This window comes from Cheilinus undulatus, linkage group 17, assembly GCF_018320785.1.
Source record: "Cheilinus undulatus linkage group 17, ASM1832078v1, whole genome shotgun sequence".
In the NCBI taxonomy this organism is placed as follows: domain Eukaryota; kingdom Metazoa; phylum Chordata; class Actinopteri; order Labriformes; family Labridae; genus Cheilinus; species Cheilinus undulatus.
The window spans coordinates 23,661,270-23,679,113 of NC_054881.1; the positions used below are offsets into that span (position 1 = coordinate 23,661,270).

Sequence of the window (17,844 nt, forward strand, 5' to 3'; positions counted from 1 at the left end):
AGTGATTCAGTTCGTGTCAGCAGTTATTTTAACGCCATGATTCATCAGCTCTAAACGCAATCTTCCACATATAGATGCGTTTTACTCTCTCTTGGCCCCTAACTCCTAACATAAAAAATACGTCTTAATCGTTCAAAGTAAATTTAGGCCAATTCCTCTTATTAATGCACATCTACAATGACTATGGCTCAGTCCCATTTCTAAGTTTTACCTCTACCCCTTGTTTTTGAGTTCTCCCTTGCCTGTTGCAACAGAGTTATAAGGGTTAGTGGGGAAATCTTCCCCTTCAAGTTCCTGATATGTCATTAGCAGTCACGACAATACTAAACATCTATAGTACCACTAGATCAATATAGATATATTCCTAGAATAATTTCTAGAATCATTCTGCAAATTTGTGAGGCGTGTTGTCTTTAAAATAATATTATATTTATGATTAATTTAATGTTTTCAGTGTTTTATGAAACATAATGTTTAATGTCTTCATATACTTGCAGGGGCAGTGAGGAAGACAAGATACCCCCTATGGAGTCTAGACTCTGATGGTAGTGATGAATGGAAGATGAGAGGTGGCCTTCTGAGGAGCTTGGCTCAGACTCTGATGAGATGGCTTGGAGGTGATGATGAAGGGATGCAAGAAGAACTGCAGAGTGGACTTCTAAGGACCTGGACCCATATATGTGATGTGGCTGGGGTGGAGGAGGGTTGCAGCGTTCACACTGAAATAACAGACTGACTGTGGAGGACAGGAGAACAGATTTTAAAATTCACAGCAGCAGGATGATTGGATTGGGAGAATGGGATTGCCTTAGAATTGAGTAGATGCCCATACCAGCTGAACAGGAACCCAGAGCAGTGAAGGGACAAACATACATGAGTGATTATTAATGAATGAAGTAAAAAGGGAAATGGAAGTCTTACTGCTTTGATTTATGCTAAGCTTCTGAATTTTGTGCCCCTGATGAAAGGATCCAATGCCCTCAAAGGGTAAAATGAATGCAGAAAAATATAGGAAAATCCTGGAGGATGATCTTATTCAGTCTGCAAGGGAACTACAGCTTGGGAGAAAATTTATTTTCCAGCAAGACAATGACACCAAGCATACAGTAAAAGCTACAAAGAAATGGTTTAAAGTCAATAAGGTGAGTGTTCTGGAGTGGCTGAGTCCAAGCCTAGACCTCAATCTGATATAGAATTTGTACCTGGACTTGAAAAGGGCTGTTCACATTTGATCTTTCTGCAACCTGAAAGAGCTTGAGCAGTTCTTCTAAGAAGAATGGAGTAAAATTGCAGTGTTCAGATGTGCAAGCCTGATTAAGACCTATCCACACAGACTCAGTGCTGGGATTGCAGTCAAAGGTGCATCTACTAAATACTGACTTGAGGGGGGTTAACGTTTATGCACTTATTTGACATTACATATTTTCATTTAACTGACTTTACTTTGTAGAAATCTGCTTTCACTTCGACTTTCAAGAGTTTTGTTTTTGTATTTTTTCTTGTCAAATAGCCAAATCATATTGGCCTTGACTGATTTCTAAAATCAATAAAAGGGTAAAACATCCAAAGGGGTAATTACTTTTTCTATGCACTGTATAAAAATGTCAGCTTTTCACCTTAAAATCTCCCATTCTGCAGGTCGCCTTCCCAGTTTAAAGCAAGAGAACATGCAACACTTGATACTATAGATACAAGGAGTTTTATTGAACATTGTTGTGTACAAACACAGGCTGCAAATGCCTTCCAAACATGTTTTCCCTCGATATTCAGTATTCATTTGTACAGTTCTACAGGCAGAACATTGAATATTGAACAAGAGTCCAAAAACTGAGGGAGGTACAAAGAGAAAGTGTTTGTGGTAGGTCATCAAGTCTCACCCTCAGCTTTACATTAGATGTAAAACCAAAGTAGCATATTCCCAAAGTTAAAGTAGTCTTTAAAAGTCAGCTTGGTGTCGGAAAAGTGGCAGCAGAGGGTCCTTTGAAAGTATAAGATGGATATATGAATCACCAGTTACCTTAAACGGAAGAAATTTGCAACTGTCAAAGAGCAACATGTTTCATATCTTTTGTTTAATTTCACCAAAGGGACTGAGGTTCTGTGTTTTACTGTGATAGAGGTTACATGCAGTTACACTGACAGTTAACAGATCAAAAACGATGCCAATTTCAGAGCAAATATAAGACTTTTTTTCTCCTCTACCACAAACTGACAGCTCGGCTTAAGAGACTAGAGGCGCACTGACTCGATCCTTAACGCCACATTAAATAAATTAAACAGGAACCAAATAATGTACTCTCTAGTATAATACATATTATACAACTCCATGGACAAACAGACAGTTGAGTTATGTGAACTCTGAGAACGGACAAGTTCCTGCTCCTTCTATTGATTTCTGAACAATCACAGTGGCCAGTCTGTTTACAACACGACTACAGAGATGAAGTAGTAGTAAGAGGTTGATAGATGTTGTAGTTGTGCACATCAGCTATCAGGACAGAAGAGACAAACAAAGTGATAATAAGACGTCTTCCTGCAGAAAGCACAGAAGCCCTTAGTGGACATGCGTGGATACATTTAATAAAGTCAGTCTTCCTGTAAAATCAAGCACAAACCCCAATTTCCCAAAAAGTTGGGACATTTTAAAAAATGTGAATAAAAACAAAAAATTGATCTGAAAATCATTTTCAACCTATATTCAGTTAAACACAGCACAAAGACAAAATATTCAATTTTCAAAATGATAAACTTTACAGTTTTTTGTTGTTGTATTTTTTTTTAATAAACACATTTTGAATAGTTTGCAACATGTTTGGGCAGGGGCATGAACGATAGGAAAGTGGTGTGCCATAATTGGTATAAAAGGAACGTTCCTGACAGGCTCAGTCTCTCTGTCAACAATAGTGTGAGGTTCACCACTTTGTTAAAGGCTGCTTGGACAAAAAGTCCAACAGTTTATAAACAGTGTTCCTAAACCTGCAATTGCAAGGAATTGATAGATTCCCCCACCTACAGTCCAGATTATCATTACAAAGATTCAGAGAATCAGGAGAAATCTCTGCATGTAAGGGGCAAGGCCAAAAACCAACACTGAATGTGCATGAGCCTCAATCCCTTAGGTGGCCCTGCATCAAAAAATGTCATCATTCTGTGATGGATTTTACAGCGTTGGCCAAGGAACACTTAAAAAAAAGTAAGTTAAAGTATTTCACTGCATCTACAAATGTGTCAACTTCTCTGGGATAAAGCTCGTCCCAGATGGACTGACCTAAAGTGGAAAAGTGTGCCATCATCTGATGAGTCCAAATTTCAAATAGTTTGGGAAACACTGGCTGTTCAGTGTCCTGACGAGGAAAGGACTATCCAGACTGTTATCAACTCCATGCTCACAAACTAGCAACTTTGAAAGTGTGGGGGTTGTATTAGTGCCCATGTCATGGGTCAGCTGTACATCTGTGACGGAGGTTTAGGAGCAACATGCTTCCATTCATAACGTCTTTTTTTAGCAGAAAAATGCCAAGCCACATTCTGCACAACTGCTTGGAATTACAGTGATAGAGCGCAGGTACTAGAGTGGTTGACATGTCGTCCAGCCCTGTCTGCCATGGAAATACAACTAAGGAACCCCAAATTGTTGAGGAATTTAAGAGGTGATGTAACAGTGGTAAACATGCTTTTGTGCCAGCTTTTTTGGAACACATTGCAGGTATCAAATCCAGAATGAATATACATTTAAAAGCAATAAGTTTGAACACTGAATATTTGTCTTTGTTCTGTATTCAACTTCGTATGGGTTGAACAGGTCGTATTCTGTTTTTATTCATGTTGTACACAATGTCCCAACTTTTTTGGTATTATAGTCTGCACTTATTTGTTTTTTTCTTAAAATCTCCACATATTTATCTCCTTATCTTGTAATACCAAGAATGGTTTTTCTGCGGTAAGTTATTTCAGTCACTTTTTTCAAGATTTCAAAGAAATTAGCTAGTTATTACAGGAAAACAAGCACTGAGATCTTGAGATTACAACAGAAATAATCTTGAGAAAACAACAGAAGAACACTTATTTTCTGAGGGTAGATGGAGAAGAGTAATCTTTGCAGATGAATGTCCTCTTAGGGCCTCCTTGCTTGGGAGGAAAGGGGCAGAAAAAATCGTAGGTTTCAGGTGCCCATGAACCATCTTGTGCATACCAGAAACTACCTTGTTACAGAGAAACCTCAAAAGACTTTAAGAGGTTTTTCCCTGCATGTTTAATACTATCAAATGTGCATGAAAACTTGTTTGTGACCACATTAAACTTTCTTAAGAGCACACAAACCTCATATGTTAGTTTAACAGGAAATAATTACCCTGCTAAAGAACAGAAACTATTTTTTTTCATTTTCAGAGTTGATGTTTCTCTAGGACCTCTATCTCCCCTAGGAAAGCAACCATAGAAGATATTTTTAAACATGAATTAAGCTTTCAGTGACATTATGTTGTAATCAAATAGACCTAGAAGACCTTCCAACACCAAAACTGGGAACAAGTACAATAAGTAGGAATCAAAGGCATTAAAAGAGATGACATTTAAGAGCTAAACTGAGGACATGCGTATGGACATTGTGCCGTAATTAAGACTCACTTTGACACGGTTTAAACACAGCATCACAGTCAGATGATGGTGGCATGAAAAATACAGTATGAGCTAAGACCGTGCTTAAGTTTAAGGTCCTGTCTTAGACTTTAAGAGATGAAAAATGTGTGGCTGTTCTCAGCAAAGGCAACAGGAGGCCGAACAACGTTAAGAGGCGCAAAACAAAAGAGTGTTGAGGCACAGTAGGGTAGAGAAGTGTAGGCAATCAGGATTTTTAAATGTGACGAATGAATGAATTCTCTGTCTGTGCAATGAAAAAAATGTGAGCATGCTACCCATTGAAACCAGAAGTATTGAAATACACAGTGGTAGTGAAATAGAGGCGCACATAACTGTACTGGGGCTTCAGGCTTAGAATAACATTGTAATTCCTGGGGTTGGTACTGTTACGGGGTTTGTTTCTGTATTAGAATGTGAAAAATGTGTTGACATTTAGAGAGTTGATATGTATCCTAACTGAAGCCTCCTCTTGCTTTTAAAGTTTAAAGCCATTTTGTAGTCAAAGCTTCACTTTTTGATATGAATTACAGCCCCTTTAGGATATTATAAACATGGATGAAACCACGCAAGCCCTTATAGATCCACTGAACGGGTTGACGGTAATTGTTTGATGCCTAACTTATAGGATATCAGTCATGATAATGAAATAACCGAGAGGACAAGTTCACAAATTCTGAGTCTAACGGCCTGTTTGGATGTGTTTTGGGCATTCAGATAGCAAGTGATTTCATTTAGTCTGTGCCTACATGCTGTGTACGGTAAAGCCACTGGTAATACAAATAAGTGGGGGTGAATTGGCCATGAGCTAAGAGGCTAGTGATGCCTCTTTAGCTACTTTTCTTCCTCATGTTGTCATACACAGTTATGCACTGTTTTGTAAATAAAGTTGTGGAGTACAAGTTAGATTGAAATGTCAACTCAATTCAAGATGACAGTTTACAAGGGAGTCATGGTGTTTTGCGGATGAGCTGGTTGCAACCGACAGGAGCCATCAGATAAAGGCAGCTGTTGGCCGGTAGCTCAGGCTATAGGCAGCCTGAGCTACTGAATATCAAACTATTTTCAGTATGCATTAAGGTGCGTCCACACAAACCATTGAGGATTACCACCTGGTATACAAATGCCCAAATCGGATATTAATCCCTGTTAATGCACTCTATCAATAAGGTGTATGTTAAAACATAAGTTGGATACCTTAATTAACATTAAAACAGGGCTTACAAGCTGTACTTAGTCTATTCTTTTGCCTTCCTCTGTCAGTTAAGTGATCATAACTAAAATCCTGCTTTTGGTGATGAATTTGTAAAGTGAAGTATGTTTTAATATGCTAATAGGCATCTTTTGTTTTGAGATGGAGTTACCAACAAGCTAACTTGTCTTGTAATTGGTCCAAAAATGCCATGAATTCAAAAAGTAAACAGCAACAAAAAAAAGAAACAATAAAAAAAACATGCCTGCATGTTAACTCAAAGATACAGATATAGAAAAAAAATAATTGTGCTGTTTAAATATTGACAAAACATCGTAAGAGCTAGCTTTAAAGCTCCTGTGAGGATTTTTTTTGTGTTGACTTTGGAGCCCCCTGTCGTCAAAGTGGATGCTGATTTTAAAATATTTAAAAGAAAAACAATTTCTGCTTTGCTGGGGAAAAAATGTAAATAAAGGTTGTTAAACACTTTGACACCTACCCCACATCAGCTTCAATTTCAGGCATTAAAATAACTACATACAAATAGCTCCTAAAGAGGTGTCAGTCTGTTTCATAGCCAACTAAAAAAGTCCACACAGGAGCTTTAAACTGACCATTAGGTTGGGTACTTTAAAGGATTATGAGGAAATTTCTAGAAATATGATAAATAAAAAATAAGTATCAGGAGGGGATGAAAAAAGGACAATTCCTTCATAAAATCCAACAGATATGCTCTTTACATTTAGTGCTCATGTCACTTGAATAGTAATACAGTAGTTCTAACATTGTGTGATTCTGCAGCCACAAATTAAATGGCATAAAAGAGACTACGTCATGCGCGTGTTTCAGTGAGAGTATGATGTATCATGACCTTGCATAATGTCTACTCTAGACAGCCGGTGGTCTCTGGATGTGAGACGTTATACTGAGGAACACCCAGCAGTTAAAGAGCTTGTGCCTTTTTCCACAGCAGCATAGAGTCTGTAACTACAATATGTGTGATCTTAGTGATATCTGAATGAATTATTGATAGGCTGGACAGTACAGCTGAGTAGTTTCTGTAAGAACAAGGCTAAATCCTGCTTATTTACTGCAAGACTTGAAGTCAAGGCTAAGATCTACCACTTTCTTAATCAAACACATAGAAAAACAAACAGATTCCTCCCCCCGAAAGGCCCCCGAAAATAAATTACAATAATAGCATCAATGATTATACTGTTAAACTTAAAGAAAAAAATACAACTTTAAGATTATGTACATAATGTATATGTAAATACAACTGCTTCCTTTGCTCCTAGAAACAAACAAATAACATTAATTTTGGCAAGATGTCCTACGTTACAATAAGGACATTTCGTCAGCAAAGATATGAACACAGACAACTCCTATGTTAGAAAATATATTGCTTCCTGGACATTTAAGCTGGAGACTAACTTAGACACAAACAACACAAACGGAGGAGTTTTGCTTTCATGGTCAGGTTCCTTTTTTTCTCACCGTCCTTTTTCAAGCTTCGTCTCTGACTCTGACCAGGGTTTGTTTACGTTGTAAACACTTAAACATACAAGTGATGGCTTTTCACAAACAAAAAGCCAGTGTTGTGGCAGCTCTGGATGCTTGTCTTTAACTCCATCTAATGCCATAAAGTCTCCTAGTCTTCATTGATAAAATGTGTCTGAATTTTCCTCAGCAGGACATGAAGTTTGAGATGGATAACTATGTTGAAAGATTGTCCAAAATAAATTAAGATGGAGCAAAATCTCCAACAAAAGTGACATAGAACTTTGATTTTTTTAGTTCAAGAATCTTAAAAGTTTGTTCTTTTACCAGCTAATGTTGAAAATTTTTAAACTAGATGATTTAAAAGTTCAACTCTAGATAAACAAAGAAAACAGAGGAGAAGCGCAGATGGCCAATAACGACAGACATAAACTGTGAGGACCTCACTTCTTTCACGCTTCAGAGGCCCAATGGCGCCCTCTCCTGTTTAAAGGGAGCAGGAATCGCCAGACACAATCCTTTCCAGCTGCAGAAGCCTGACTCTATCAGATAAGTCAATACAAAAACCTACTAATACAGGCTCACTTTGAGCCACGGGTTTTTCTCTTTTTCACTCCTTTATGTTTAAAGTCAGCAGAGTCAGTGTTTGCTCTATACTTCGGTGGAGAAGAGGATGCTCTGTCTTTTACTGTCTGGAGTGGGGATCGTCTCCAGTTGAAGAAAATACAACAACACCTGGACCTGCGAAACACAAGAGAGTTAGATTATAACAACTGAAAGAACACTGATTGGGATATGTAAAATTCCAACCAAAGATCTGTGTGGCTGACCTGTGCCATAACCTCCAGAGACCAGCTGTCCCCCATACTGATGGGCTGGGTAGGGTTAGCGGGGATCTTGCTGTCCTTCTCAGAAGGCCTCAGCAGAGTCGGCCCAAACACGGTCGCCAGGTTGTGGAGAGACATCTTGTTGACACTTTCCTTCTCTGCCACCCTGAGGAGAGAAAACAGATGAGTTTATTAGGAAGGAAACAAGCACATGGAAGTGATGCTAATGTGCTGTGATGGATCTGAGTGTTATGTGCGGACCCCTGGCATTTATTAGATTTCTATTTGTGGTGAAAGGATTCATTATTTAGAAAGCAGAAGAGCATTGTGGATAGTTTATTAATCATTGAAATCTTCTTGCTCTATGGTCCTGATGATGTATACAAACAGTTTCAGTGGCAGGACAGTTGTTATTACATTAAGTCATACTGTATATTTAATCGTTAGCCTCACATCGCTGTATGACCAAAATCTTCTTATAATACCTATGTTGCATTGTGCTATGATAACAGTTTTTTCCAAAATACCACATTATCATATTATTAGTGTTTGTATTACATTGGTATACAATAGTCCAATTTTTAAACAGTTTAATAAAAAAAACACTAATGACCACTGCATTGTCTCATATTTATATATTTTATATTTATTTATTTATATTTTTACCTCATATTTATATTTGGGCACTTATTACAAATTCAATCCGCTTACCATACTCAAATGCTGTAAGTAATTAATCTATTCACTGTAACTTAAATAGTTTAAGAAGGCTCACCTCATACACACATTTGCACTAATCAATCATTGTACACTATCTAATGTACCTAACCGCACCTGTAAATCTAAATCCTTACATATTTCACAATTCTGATCATGTCTTGTCATTTGCACATCTTCTTGCGCCATTTGCACATCTTGCAACCATACTATCAATGCACACAGACTTGGTACTTTTTCTGGAAAAATACCTGACAAGATCTTGTACATATTTAAATCCTAATTTCTTATACTTTTTCCATTTTATTTTTTTGTATTTAATGTCAAATTCCTGTACACTGAAAGCAAACCTAGTAAAATTACTTGCGGCCAAGTATGCTAATGCAAATAGGAATACACGGTCAATAAAGCTGATTCTGATTCTGCTTTCTTTAGATGTATATTTTTGTCATATGGTTGTGTTAAATTGTGCATAACTGGACACGTGTATTTTTGGCTTATTGTCTTGTATGTATCTGGTGCATTTTTTTCTCTGTGTGGGTAAACATTCATATTATGCAAGCATGTGTTTGTCTTTACTTGTTCCTACCTCTTCAAGTGATCCAAAAGGAAAAGGAATGTGACCAGGTTGGGTTCTGGCAGCGACAGCAGTAAGTTCAGCATACAGCTCTCTTTGGCAACACTATCAGACAGAGCTGTGGGCAAGCAGAGGAAGAGTGTTTCAATATATCCTGCAAATTCAGAACTTTTAGCTCTTAAGTTGGTGATTAAATGTTGCAACCACTGTAACCATATTGGCTGTTGTATTATGACTTACTGATGCCGCCTGCAAAATTAGGGTAGAGCTCATCAGTGAAGAGCGGTTCTGGCAGCTCTCTGAAGTACAGCTTCAAGGTCCCAGCGATGGCATTCACGTCCATCTCACTCATCATCACTGACACATCTTTATTGTCTGCAGGAGAGACACGATAACAGCGTGAAGACGGGGGGGATGTGCAAGGAATAAAGGACGATGATAAGACAGGGAAATACCTCAGCTTAAGCAGCAGTTGCCCTAATTTTCAGTCTCTCATCACACATTCACATTTACACATCCTTTTCATGCAAAATAGCCACAATTCACAATACACATGCAAGTTCATAGCAAGTTTGTTAAAATATCTGCTTAAAAATAGCTTTTGACATAATCATGGAGGGTCTTCACAGAATAAATCAAGGTTGCAGACTTGTTAGCTTCATCCCAAAAATACGTTACATCAAATACACTTCAAATAAGCTTTACTCACTGGTATCAAAGGCAGTCTTCAAAGCCTGAATGTCAGTGGCCACCCCTGATACTCGATAGATGCCCACCTCCTCCATCCCCCTCCTCTCTATTTCTTCGAGGCACTGCCGGACAATGTAGGGCACCTTGGAGCGCTCTCGCCTGCATGAACACAAATAATCATGATCACCAACCAGCAGTTTACGCTGACGAGAATAATTACCAGTAGAAATGTAGAATGACTAATGAGACAGTATGTGTTTTATTTATCTGCATAGAAGGACAAAATGAACAAGAGATGTGTTTTGAACCATTGTGTCAACTGGAAAGGTTAGAAGTGCTCCTGGTTTGTTCTTTTGTGCAAATGTGTTATCAGTGATAGTAAGTGAATGCTGCTGGTAAATCTAGTTAACCCACTTGTTATTTTTAATCCTAATTTGTGTCACTCATAGGCTTAAAACAAAACAGATTCTTCTACTGAATACTGCCCCTCCTTTTCCCTAAAAATGCCTCTCTTCTCCTGGATTTAAACTCTTCAGACTCATGCAAGAAAGATTTTTAAATATTTAAAAGTGAAAGACTGCCACTGAAGCTGTTGTTCTGTTGCTATGCCTTATTCATTTTTGTGCTGCTCAACTTGCTCAGAAATCTAGAAATTAGTTTTAGCTGATAATGATATCAATACAGACCTAAAACTTTGGTCTTTAAAACACACTTTAACATTTAAGAAATGAGGATGAACAAAGAAAAAGACTAACTTTCATGCAGATAATATTGTGCATCCCTAAAAGAAGACGTACAACTAAGCCTCCTGTGTTTAAATGCATACTCACTTGGTCACCGTTGAGATCTTGATTCCAAACACACCCATGGGCTTCCGTGAGGGCATCCTCTTCAGACTGAACTCTCGGGTGGTGAACTTTATGGAGAGCTTAACCTCAATCTGACACAGGAAAAGAGCTTACAGTTAAAGCAGGTTTACAGAGTGAGAGACCAGTCTACAAGCCTGATATCCATCTATGATGGCGCTCCCTGATCTGGAGGATATCCTGCCATGGTAAAGCCAGATGTGGACTTCACAGAGAATAAACCACTGAAACATGTTCTGGAGTTAATTTGGAAATATTCCTCTCTGCTTTGTGCTACAGAAATTAAATTTAAAACTATACTGGAGCTACAAAACAGTGAAGATGTCGACATTTGTCAAGCTTTTAAACCAGGGGTGTCCAATCTACGACCTGTGAGCAAAGTGGACCAGTCAGTCATCCTATGAAAAATATTAAGACACCCCTGATTTAAACACAAGGAGGAAATACAGAACAGAAACATAAAAGCTACTCTGAATATGGTATAAATTTTGTGTTTACTCACCCCGTTCATTGGAATTACTGTTCTCTGCCAGTCTTTGCCTTCAAGAGCCTGAGGGTCAAGCTGAGAGGGAGACAAGAACAAAAGAAAGGGTGGTTTACTTAATTATGTGTTTTTACAACTAAGAATGGGTTAATACAACAAAATACAGGATTCAATGGCTATAAATATTGAGTGTAAAGACTTTGAGATGTTACTCTCAGATAGCCTAAAGCCCCTCTACAAAAAAGTTAATACTTTGACTGATTTATCTCCTTTTTTTGGGTTAAAAAAATGCTTTTCACATGATAACTCTAGATCCCTGGAAAAAATGTACACCCTATAACAGATAAAGGAGAAAGATGAGTTTATTTTATCCTGTTTGTTTCATCACTTGTATGTGTTGCTCCAGCTAAGGTGCTGGAAATCTTCAGACACTTTAGTTGTGATTGCTGGTGGGACATGAAGCTACACTAGTTAAGAACCACTGGTTTACAGACCTGCTATACAGCTAAACTACATCCATAGCTACTGCATCTTTTTTTTTTTTTTTTTTTTTTTTTACTCAAATGATGCTGATTTGCTCCGTTCATTCTCTGACCACGAACAGGCAGCTTTAAGCTTTGCAAGATAGATCTGCCAGATGATGGACATGGACTATTTCATTTGCTTTGTGGGTTTGGAGTGTGCCTCTGGAAAAATCTCGATTTAAAAGGCCATGCACCCTCAGCACTTCACCCTACCTCTTTATTCCAACAAGAATCGGGACTCACAAACCCTCAGCGCAAGAGACAGGGGTAGGTAGGGTAGGACTCAGATTCAGTCTTTCTTTTAATAAGTTAATGGTTTATTTCTAAGGATTCTTTCAACACAGCCTGTTTGTTCATAAGAATTACATGTAAAAAAAAATCCCAGGAAATTAGAAAAGTTAAAAGTTATAAAAACTTTTTCCCCCATAAGTGCAAATAGAAAACCACCTACATGAATTTTTAATGTTCACTTGCTTTGTTTACATTATCTTTATGCCGTGTTGTCCTACTTTCATACTGCTCTGATACGTCAACAAGGCATAAAGTCAAACTAGAACTACATCAACAGAACAAACCTTCCCACCATTGTTGTGGAATGTTTTTAAATGTGGTTTTGTTATTCTGTTACATCACTTTACTGTATAATTATGTATATGCTAAACATTTTTATTTGTTTATCGAGAAAACATTCACACCCAATCACACTCAGATCTGAGGAGATGTGCCATCTGGGCCAATAAAATCCTGGCCCATCCACGCACACATGAAACAAACACACTCTGTAAACTGTATCTTGTATGCTTGTATGTTTACCTAGGCTAAGGCCCATCTGGTTGCGTGCAAAGCTGGATCATGTTTCTCATAACTGAATCTTTGACTGCTGGGAATGCTCTTCAGTTTGAGCTGTTTATCTACAAAGAATTATGCTCCACTGAAAACAGCAAAGCCACAGGAGCCTCTTTATCTGCATGATAAAAATGTTAAAAGGATCAAGTTTTCAGCCAACTAATACAAGTTCATCTACCACTGCTTTTAGAAGAGATGTGTCGCCCAGTGCTCTATTTAACACATAACTTTTTGTAATGAATGGCATCTTTAAAACTAAACGGTGTTAAACAGGACAGGCAGAGACTGTTTATTGACACTGTATAAAGATTAAAGAAGATCTTTAGGTAGAGACAGACCTGTCCAGTGAATAATTGTATGTTTTTGGTTTGCATATGATACAGAAGGTTTAAATTTCAGCCAAACAGTATATTTGACCATCTGTTTTAGGATTTATGTGATCTTTAAAGCTTCTTTGAGGAGTTCTGCACTGGTAATAAAGAAAATTGTTATTAATACTGATGTTTTTTGGAGTTTGTTAAAACTCTGTGTGAAACCAAGTGGCTTTTCATACGTTTCACACAGAGGAGAAGCTTCTGTTTAGCCACTCTGCCATAATCCCAGATCTGTGAAGGGTTGCAGAGATTTTTGTCCTTCTTGAACTTTGTCCCATCTCCACATAGGATCTCTGGAGCTCAGTCAGAGTGACCATCAGTTGTCAGGTCATCTCTCTTACTAAGGGTCTTCTCCCCTGATCACTCATTTTGGCTGGGCGACCAGCTCTTGGAAGAGTCCTGGTTGTGCCTAACTTCTTCCATTTGAGAATTATGGAGGCCACTGTGTTCTTGGAACCTTAAAGGGCCACATTATGCAAAAATCACTTTTTTCAGGCTTTTCTAACACAAATATGTGTCCCTGGCCTGTCCAAAATTCCCTCAAGTACCAGAAAAATCCATTCCCTCTCCCCTCTCTTTCTCCACCTTTCAGAAAATGTGTGCTGAAACAAGCTGTTCTCAGTTTTTACATCTAGTGACCTCACCAGGGGCCCTTAGCACCCGCCCCCAGGTTTGGTTGGCCATCCCCCACTTGGAGGAAAGTTCCGCCCTCCTCTTCTGGTCCTCTCAGCTACCAGCTGAGATGCTGGATAGCTCAGTGGGTCACCCTGCTTACTGCAGTCTAGGAGATTGATGGTTCGAATCCCAGTCCAAACTTTGGGGAAAAAAGTGTCTGTAAAATCACAAGTGCTGCATCCATTCCCTGAAAGGGGTGTGGTCAGGGGCAGAGTCAGAAAGCTAATTACCATTTGAAGCCACAGACACAGAAACGGCTTGTTCTGAGAAGGGCTGAAACAGAGGGGTTTTTAGACATGCAAAAATCTAATACTGAAGTGTTTTTTCAGCAACAAACTTCACAGGCATGTTTTGGGGACCTTTCAGAACAATACAAACTGGTCTTAAAAGGGTTAATCTGTGCTTTTTTTATTTAATGCTTGTTGTCTCTATCTACAAATCCCAGTTCCAAAAAAGTTGGGGCAGTGTGTATAATGTGAATCAAAACAATAAAGTGTTTTGGAAATCTGTTTCAACCTGTATTTTGTTAAATACAGCACAAAGACAAGATATTTAATGTTCAAGCTGATAAACTCAGCTGTTTTTTTTTAAATGAACACACTGTAAATTTGATCCATGAAAGGAGTCCAAAAAAGCTGAGAGAGTGACAACAAAAGACAGGGAATGTTACACAGATAGTAGCACCGTGATGCACCATGACAGCATATATGACAGCTAAATTTACCCCTAGGGATGAATTGAATATTTCTATTATCAGTACAGTAACTATAAGACGCATTACTTGATTCTTTGCAACATATAGATGTCAACTGAAAAACTTGAAACATGACAGTGTTTATGAAGTAATGGACTACATTTAATAAAAAGGAGACACCAAAAGGGAAAGTGAACTAAAGTCATGGCTGAGTAGAAAGTATAATATGCTATGGACACAAATCAAACAAAACTATAAATATAAATATGACTAAATTTTAAATGTTGACGGTATTTTGACATGTTTTAGAAACACCAATCAGTCAGAAAAATTCATCTGATTGGTTAAACAGAACAACCAAAGAGTAATGTGTCTGATTTTCAGCTGCAGTGGCTCCTGCTGAAGTCAGGAGCTTTGCTCTCTTCCTTGGATTTATAAAAATCCTGCTTGGCGACTTTCTCCCCACTCTGTGTGGTTTGTTTTGAATGACATCATCTGTATAGAAATGATCATGTGGATGGATTACTGAAGGAGCCACTAGGTGGAGCATGTGACTATAAATCACAGTTTGGCAGGGAACAAGCAGTAAAGATAGTTGTTCTCGTGTGGGTGCTGTTTGAACACTTTGTTTGAGATGAGAAAGGCTGCTCTGAAATAAATCTGCTGATAAAAAGAAGTTAGTCTAATAAATGACTGTGATTTCCACGTTCTGTTTTAATGTGTCTGTGGCTCTGTATGTTGGCTACCTCAGCCAGGTTTCTTACAGGTTTAAAACATTTTTTTTCATTTTAATGTGACTTCCTGGTAAATAAAGGTAAAAAAGGCAACCATGAAGGCTAATGCCGCACCATTGTTTTCAGTGATGGGTTCAATTAGATTTTATTCATATACTAAAAGCTGGATTTTCTCATATTTTCCAAAAACAAATGCAATAGAAGATATTTAGATGATTTATGTCCCAGCTCAGGAGCATGCAGTCTCATAAATACAGGTTAACAGAAAAACATTAATGCCTCCTTTTTCTTTTCTAGGCATTTTTGGATTTTTATAAAAAAGAGTTTCTCTCTGCCTGAATCTCTGTTTTCTGCACTCATCTTTCTCCCTGGTGATCTCTTGAATGACACTTGGCATTATCCTGCAGGCTGCCGTCGTCTTGGCAACCTAATCACCTGCTATTTATCATCAGTCAGTCACAATCACACTGCTCTGGATGGTGTCTGCCTTGATTTATTTCAGGTATTTGGCATTTTTAAGACACTCCTCTTCATAGTATTGGTTTATTTATAACCATAACAAACCCTGAACTGACTTAACAGAGTGACGCATCATTTATTTTTAATATTTATGTGACACCCTCCATTTAACCAGCCCCTAACCATTATTACATAACAGGCTAATTACTCTAATCAGCCATTTTTTACATCATGCCCAGTTTAAGCTCTTCATTGAGCAATAATTTGGATTTCATGCTCTGTAGCAGTCGCAGTGACATAACCGTCTATCGGTAATGACTCATGGTAGGTCCGCAGAAAAAAGGAGGGGGGTGACGTCATGTCATACCGGGATCTGTCCTTTCCCCATGATGCGGTCCGTGCTCTCTCCATCCTCTTTGTTCTGCTTGGTCTTGTTGTAACACTTCTCATAGCAGAGCAGCCTCAGGGTCTGAGAGCCCTCCAGCTCAATTTCAAACTCCTGAGGGAGAAAAGACAAAAACAGGTGTCTGCAGATTAGAATTTGGTGCAAAAACATGCAAGATTTCAGGACGGCATCTCTGGAAACAGCAAGAATGTCAAATGTTAAGACAACTCCTGACAACTCCTTCAGAAAAATTGCCTTTCATCTACCACCTACTTCTGAATCCATAAATCCCATCGCAGCTGACCAACTTTCTCTGTAATTATGTGCAGGACGAGAGCTCCCTACATATGGTTTGCACATCACCCTGCACTGGTTCACTTAGCATTTGGACAGATGTGAGTCATCACCAGCAGCCCCTCATTAGCTGATATTATTTCCACTTTGCTTGGCAAAAAATCCTCAATGAGTCTTTGGGTCCAAGAGGAAAAATAAACCCCTGATTGAGTCTTATAGCTCATCTACTTCTGCAGGACTAACTCCAGCTGTGTTGTTAATGCATTCATGTTAGCTAATGTGTAGTTTCTTGCATGCATATCGGGGCATTTGTGTATGTTTGCAGGGGCTGCAGATGCTCTGTGAGGGCTTTTCTGATGTTTTTTTCTTCTTTACTGAAGATGGAAAGCTTTGTGATTGCAGGAGCAGATGTCAGATACAGCATGTACTGTACAAAAAGGGAGACTTGTTTATACATGTTTTTCTCAGCTGAAAAATAAGAATGTTGAGCATTTTTATAAGAAATATCAGACCTAGGCTGGATTTAAAATACTACATCTGTGAAGTGGGCAGTTCCAAGTATTTACAACTGTTTGCAAGGATGCAGAAATTCCTTACTATTATAGCTGTAATGGTCTGATTCTAGCAGCAGCCGTGACAGACACAAGATGTTTAGGTTGGAACAGTTGGATGTTACGTCAAAGCCTACTACATAAAGAAGCATGAACTGCTCCTGGAAGCTGCTGTTCTGCTACTGTAACAGTACCCTAACCCTAACCCACAATAAACGTTTCCAAGTTATCAGTGGCAATCTGCTCACCTCAGAGACTTACTTGTTGTTTTTAACTGAGTGGTGTTTTCAACAAAACTGCTCTCCAAAAGGTGTATTACAAAACAGTGAACTAGCTTTTTTAATTTCATGAATGAATTTCCCATAATGAGGGAGAAAAGCTGTTAAAAATGGACTTCTTAACTTGAATAGCGAGCAATACCAAAATGATTTGAGCAGATTTTTTTGGCAATAAATTAAACCTTATTTTTGTTCTGCTTTGTTGTGCATTTTATTGTGTGTAATTATTCTAAATAATGCAAATAAAAAGTTGTTAAAAAAAAACCTTATTCATAAAAAGCTGGCAGTTACATTCATGAAAAAACTACACTGCAAACATTGCAGACAAAGAAACATTTTACAGATAAAATGAAGGTCAGAGATCTAATTTGGGATTAAATTATGTATCAACCAATTTTATAAGTAGATACATAAATGGTGGCTTGCTTTAGCCCTGTTAGCTTTAGCTAAAGCTAACATAGCAACACTAGCTACATAATAAACATTATAACACAAGCCAAGATAGCTAAGCTAGCAACACGAGCTTTAGCTAAAGCTAATCT

The 17,844-nt window shown here is 38.2% G+C and overlaps 1 protein-coding gene across 1 annotated transcript in view; it reads right to left on the minus strand.

Annotated features, from left to right (window-relative positions):
- Positions 1-1,703: 1,703 nt before the first annotated feature.
- Positions 1,704-17,844, minus strand: part of LOC121525015 (breakpoint cluster region protein-like) — a 135,259-nt gene continuing 119,118 nt past the window's right edge. The window contains exons 17-24 of the mRNA XM_041810705.1: positions 16,162-16,293; positions 11,507-11,566; positions 10,969-11,078; positions 10,158-10,297; positions 9,689-9,823; positions 9,461-9,566; positions 8,158-8,320; positions 1,704-8,068 (exon numbers count right to left, since the gene is read on the minus strand). Of these exons, the coding sequence (XP_041666639.1) occupies positions 7,979-8,068; positions 8,158-8,320; positions 9,461-9,566; positions 9,689-9,823; positions 10,158-10,297; positions 10,969-11,078; positions 11,507-11,566; positions 16,162-16,293 (936 nt within the window). The 3' untranslated portion in view covers positions 1,704-7,978. The remainder of the gene's footprint in view (positions 8,069-8,157; positions 8,321-9,460; positions 9,567-9,688; positions 9,824-10,157; positions 10,298-10,968; positions 11,079-11,506; positions 11,567-16,161; positions 16,294-17,844) is intronic.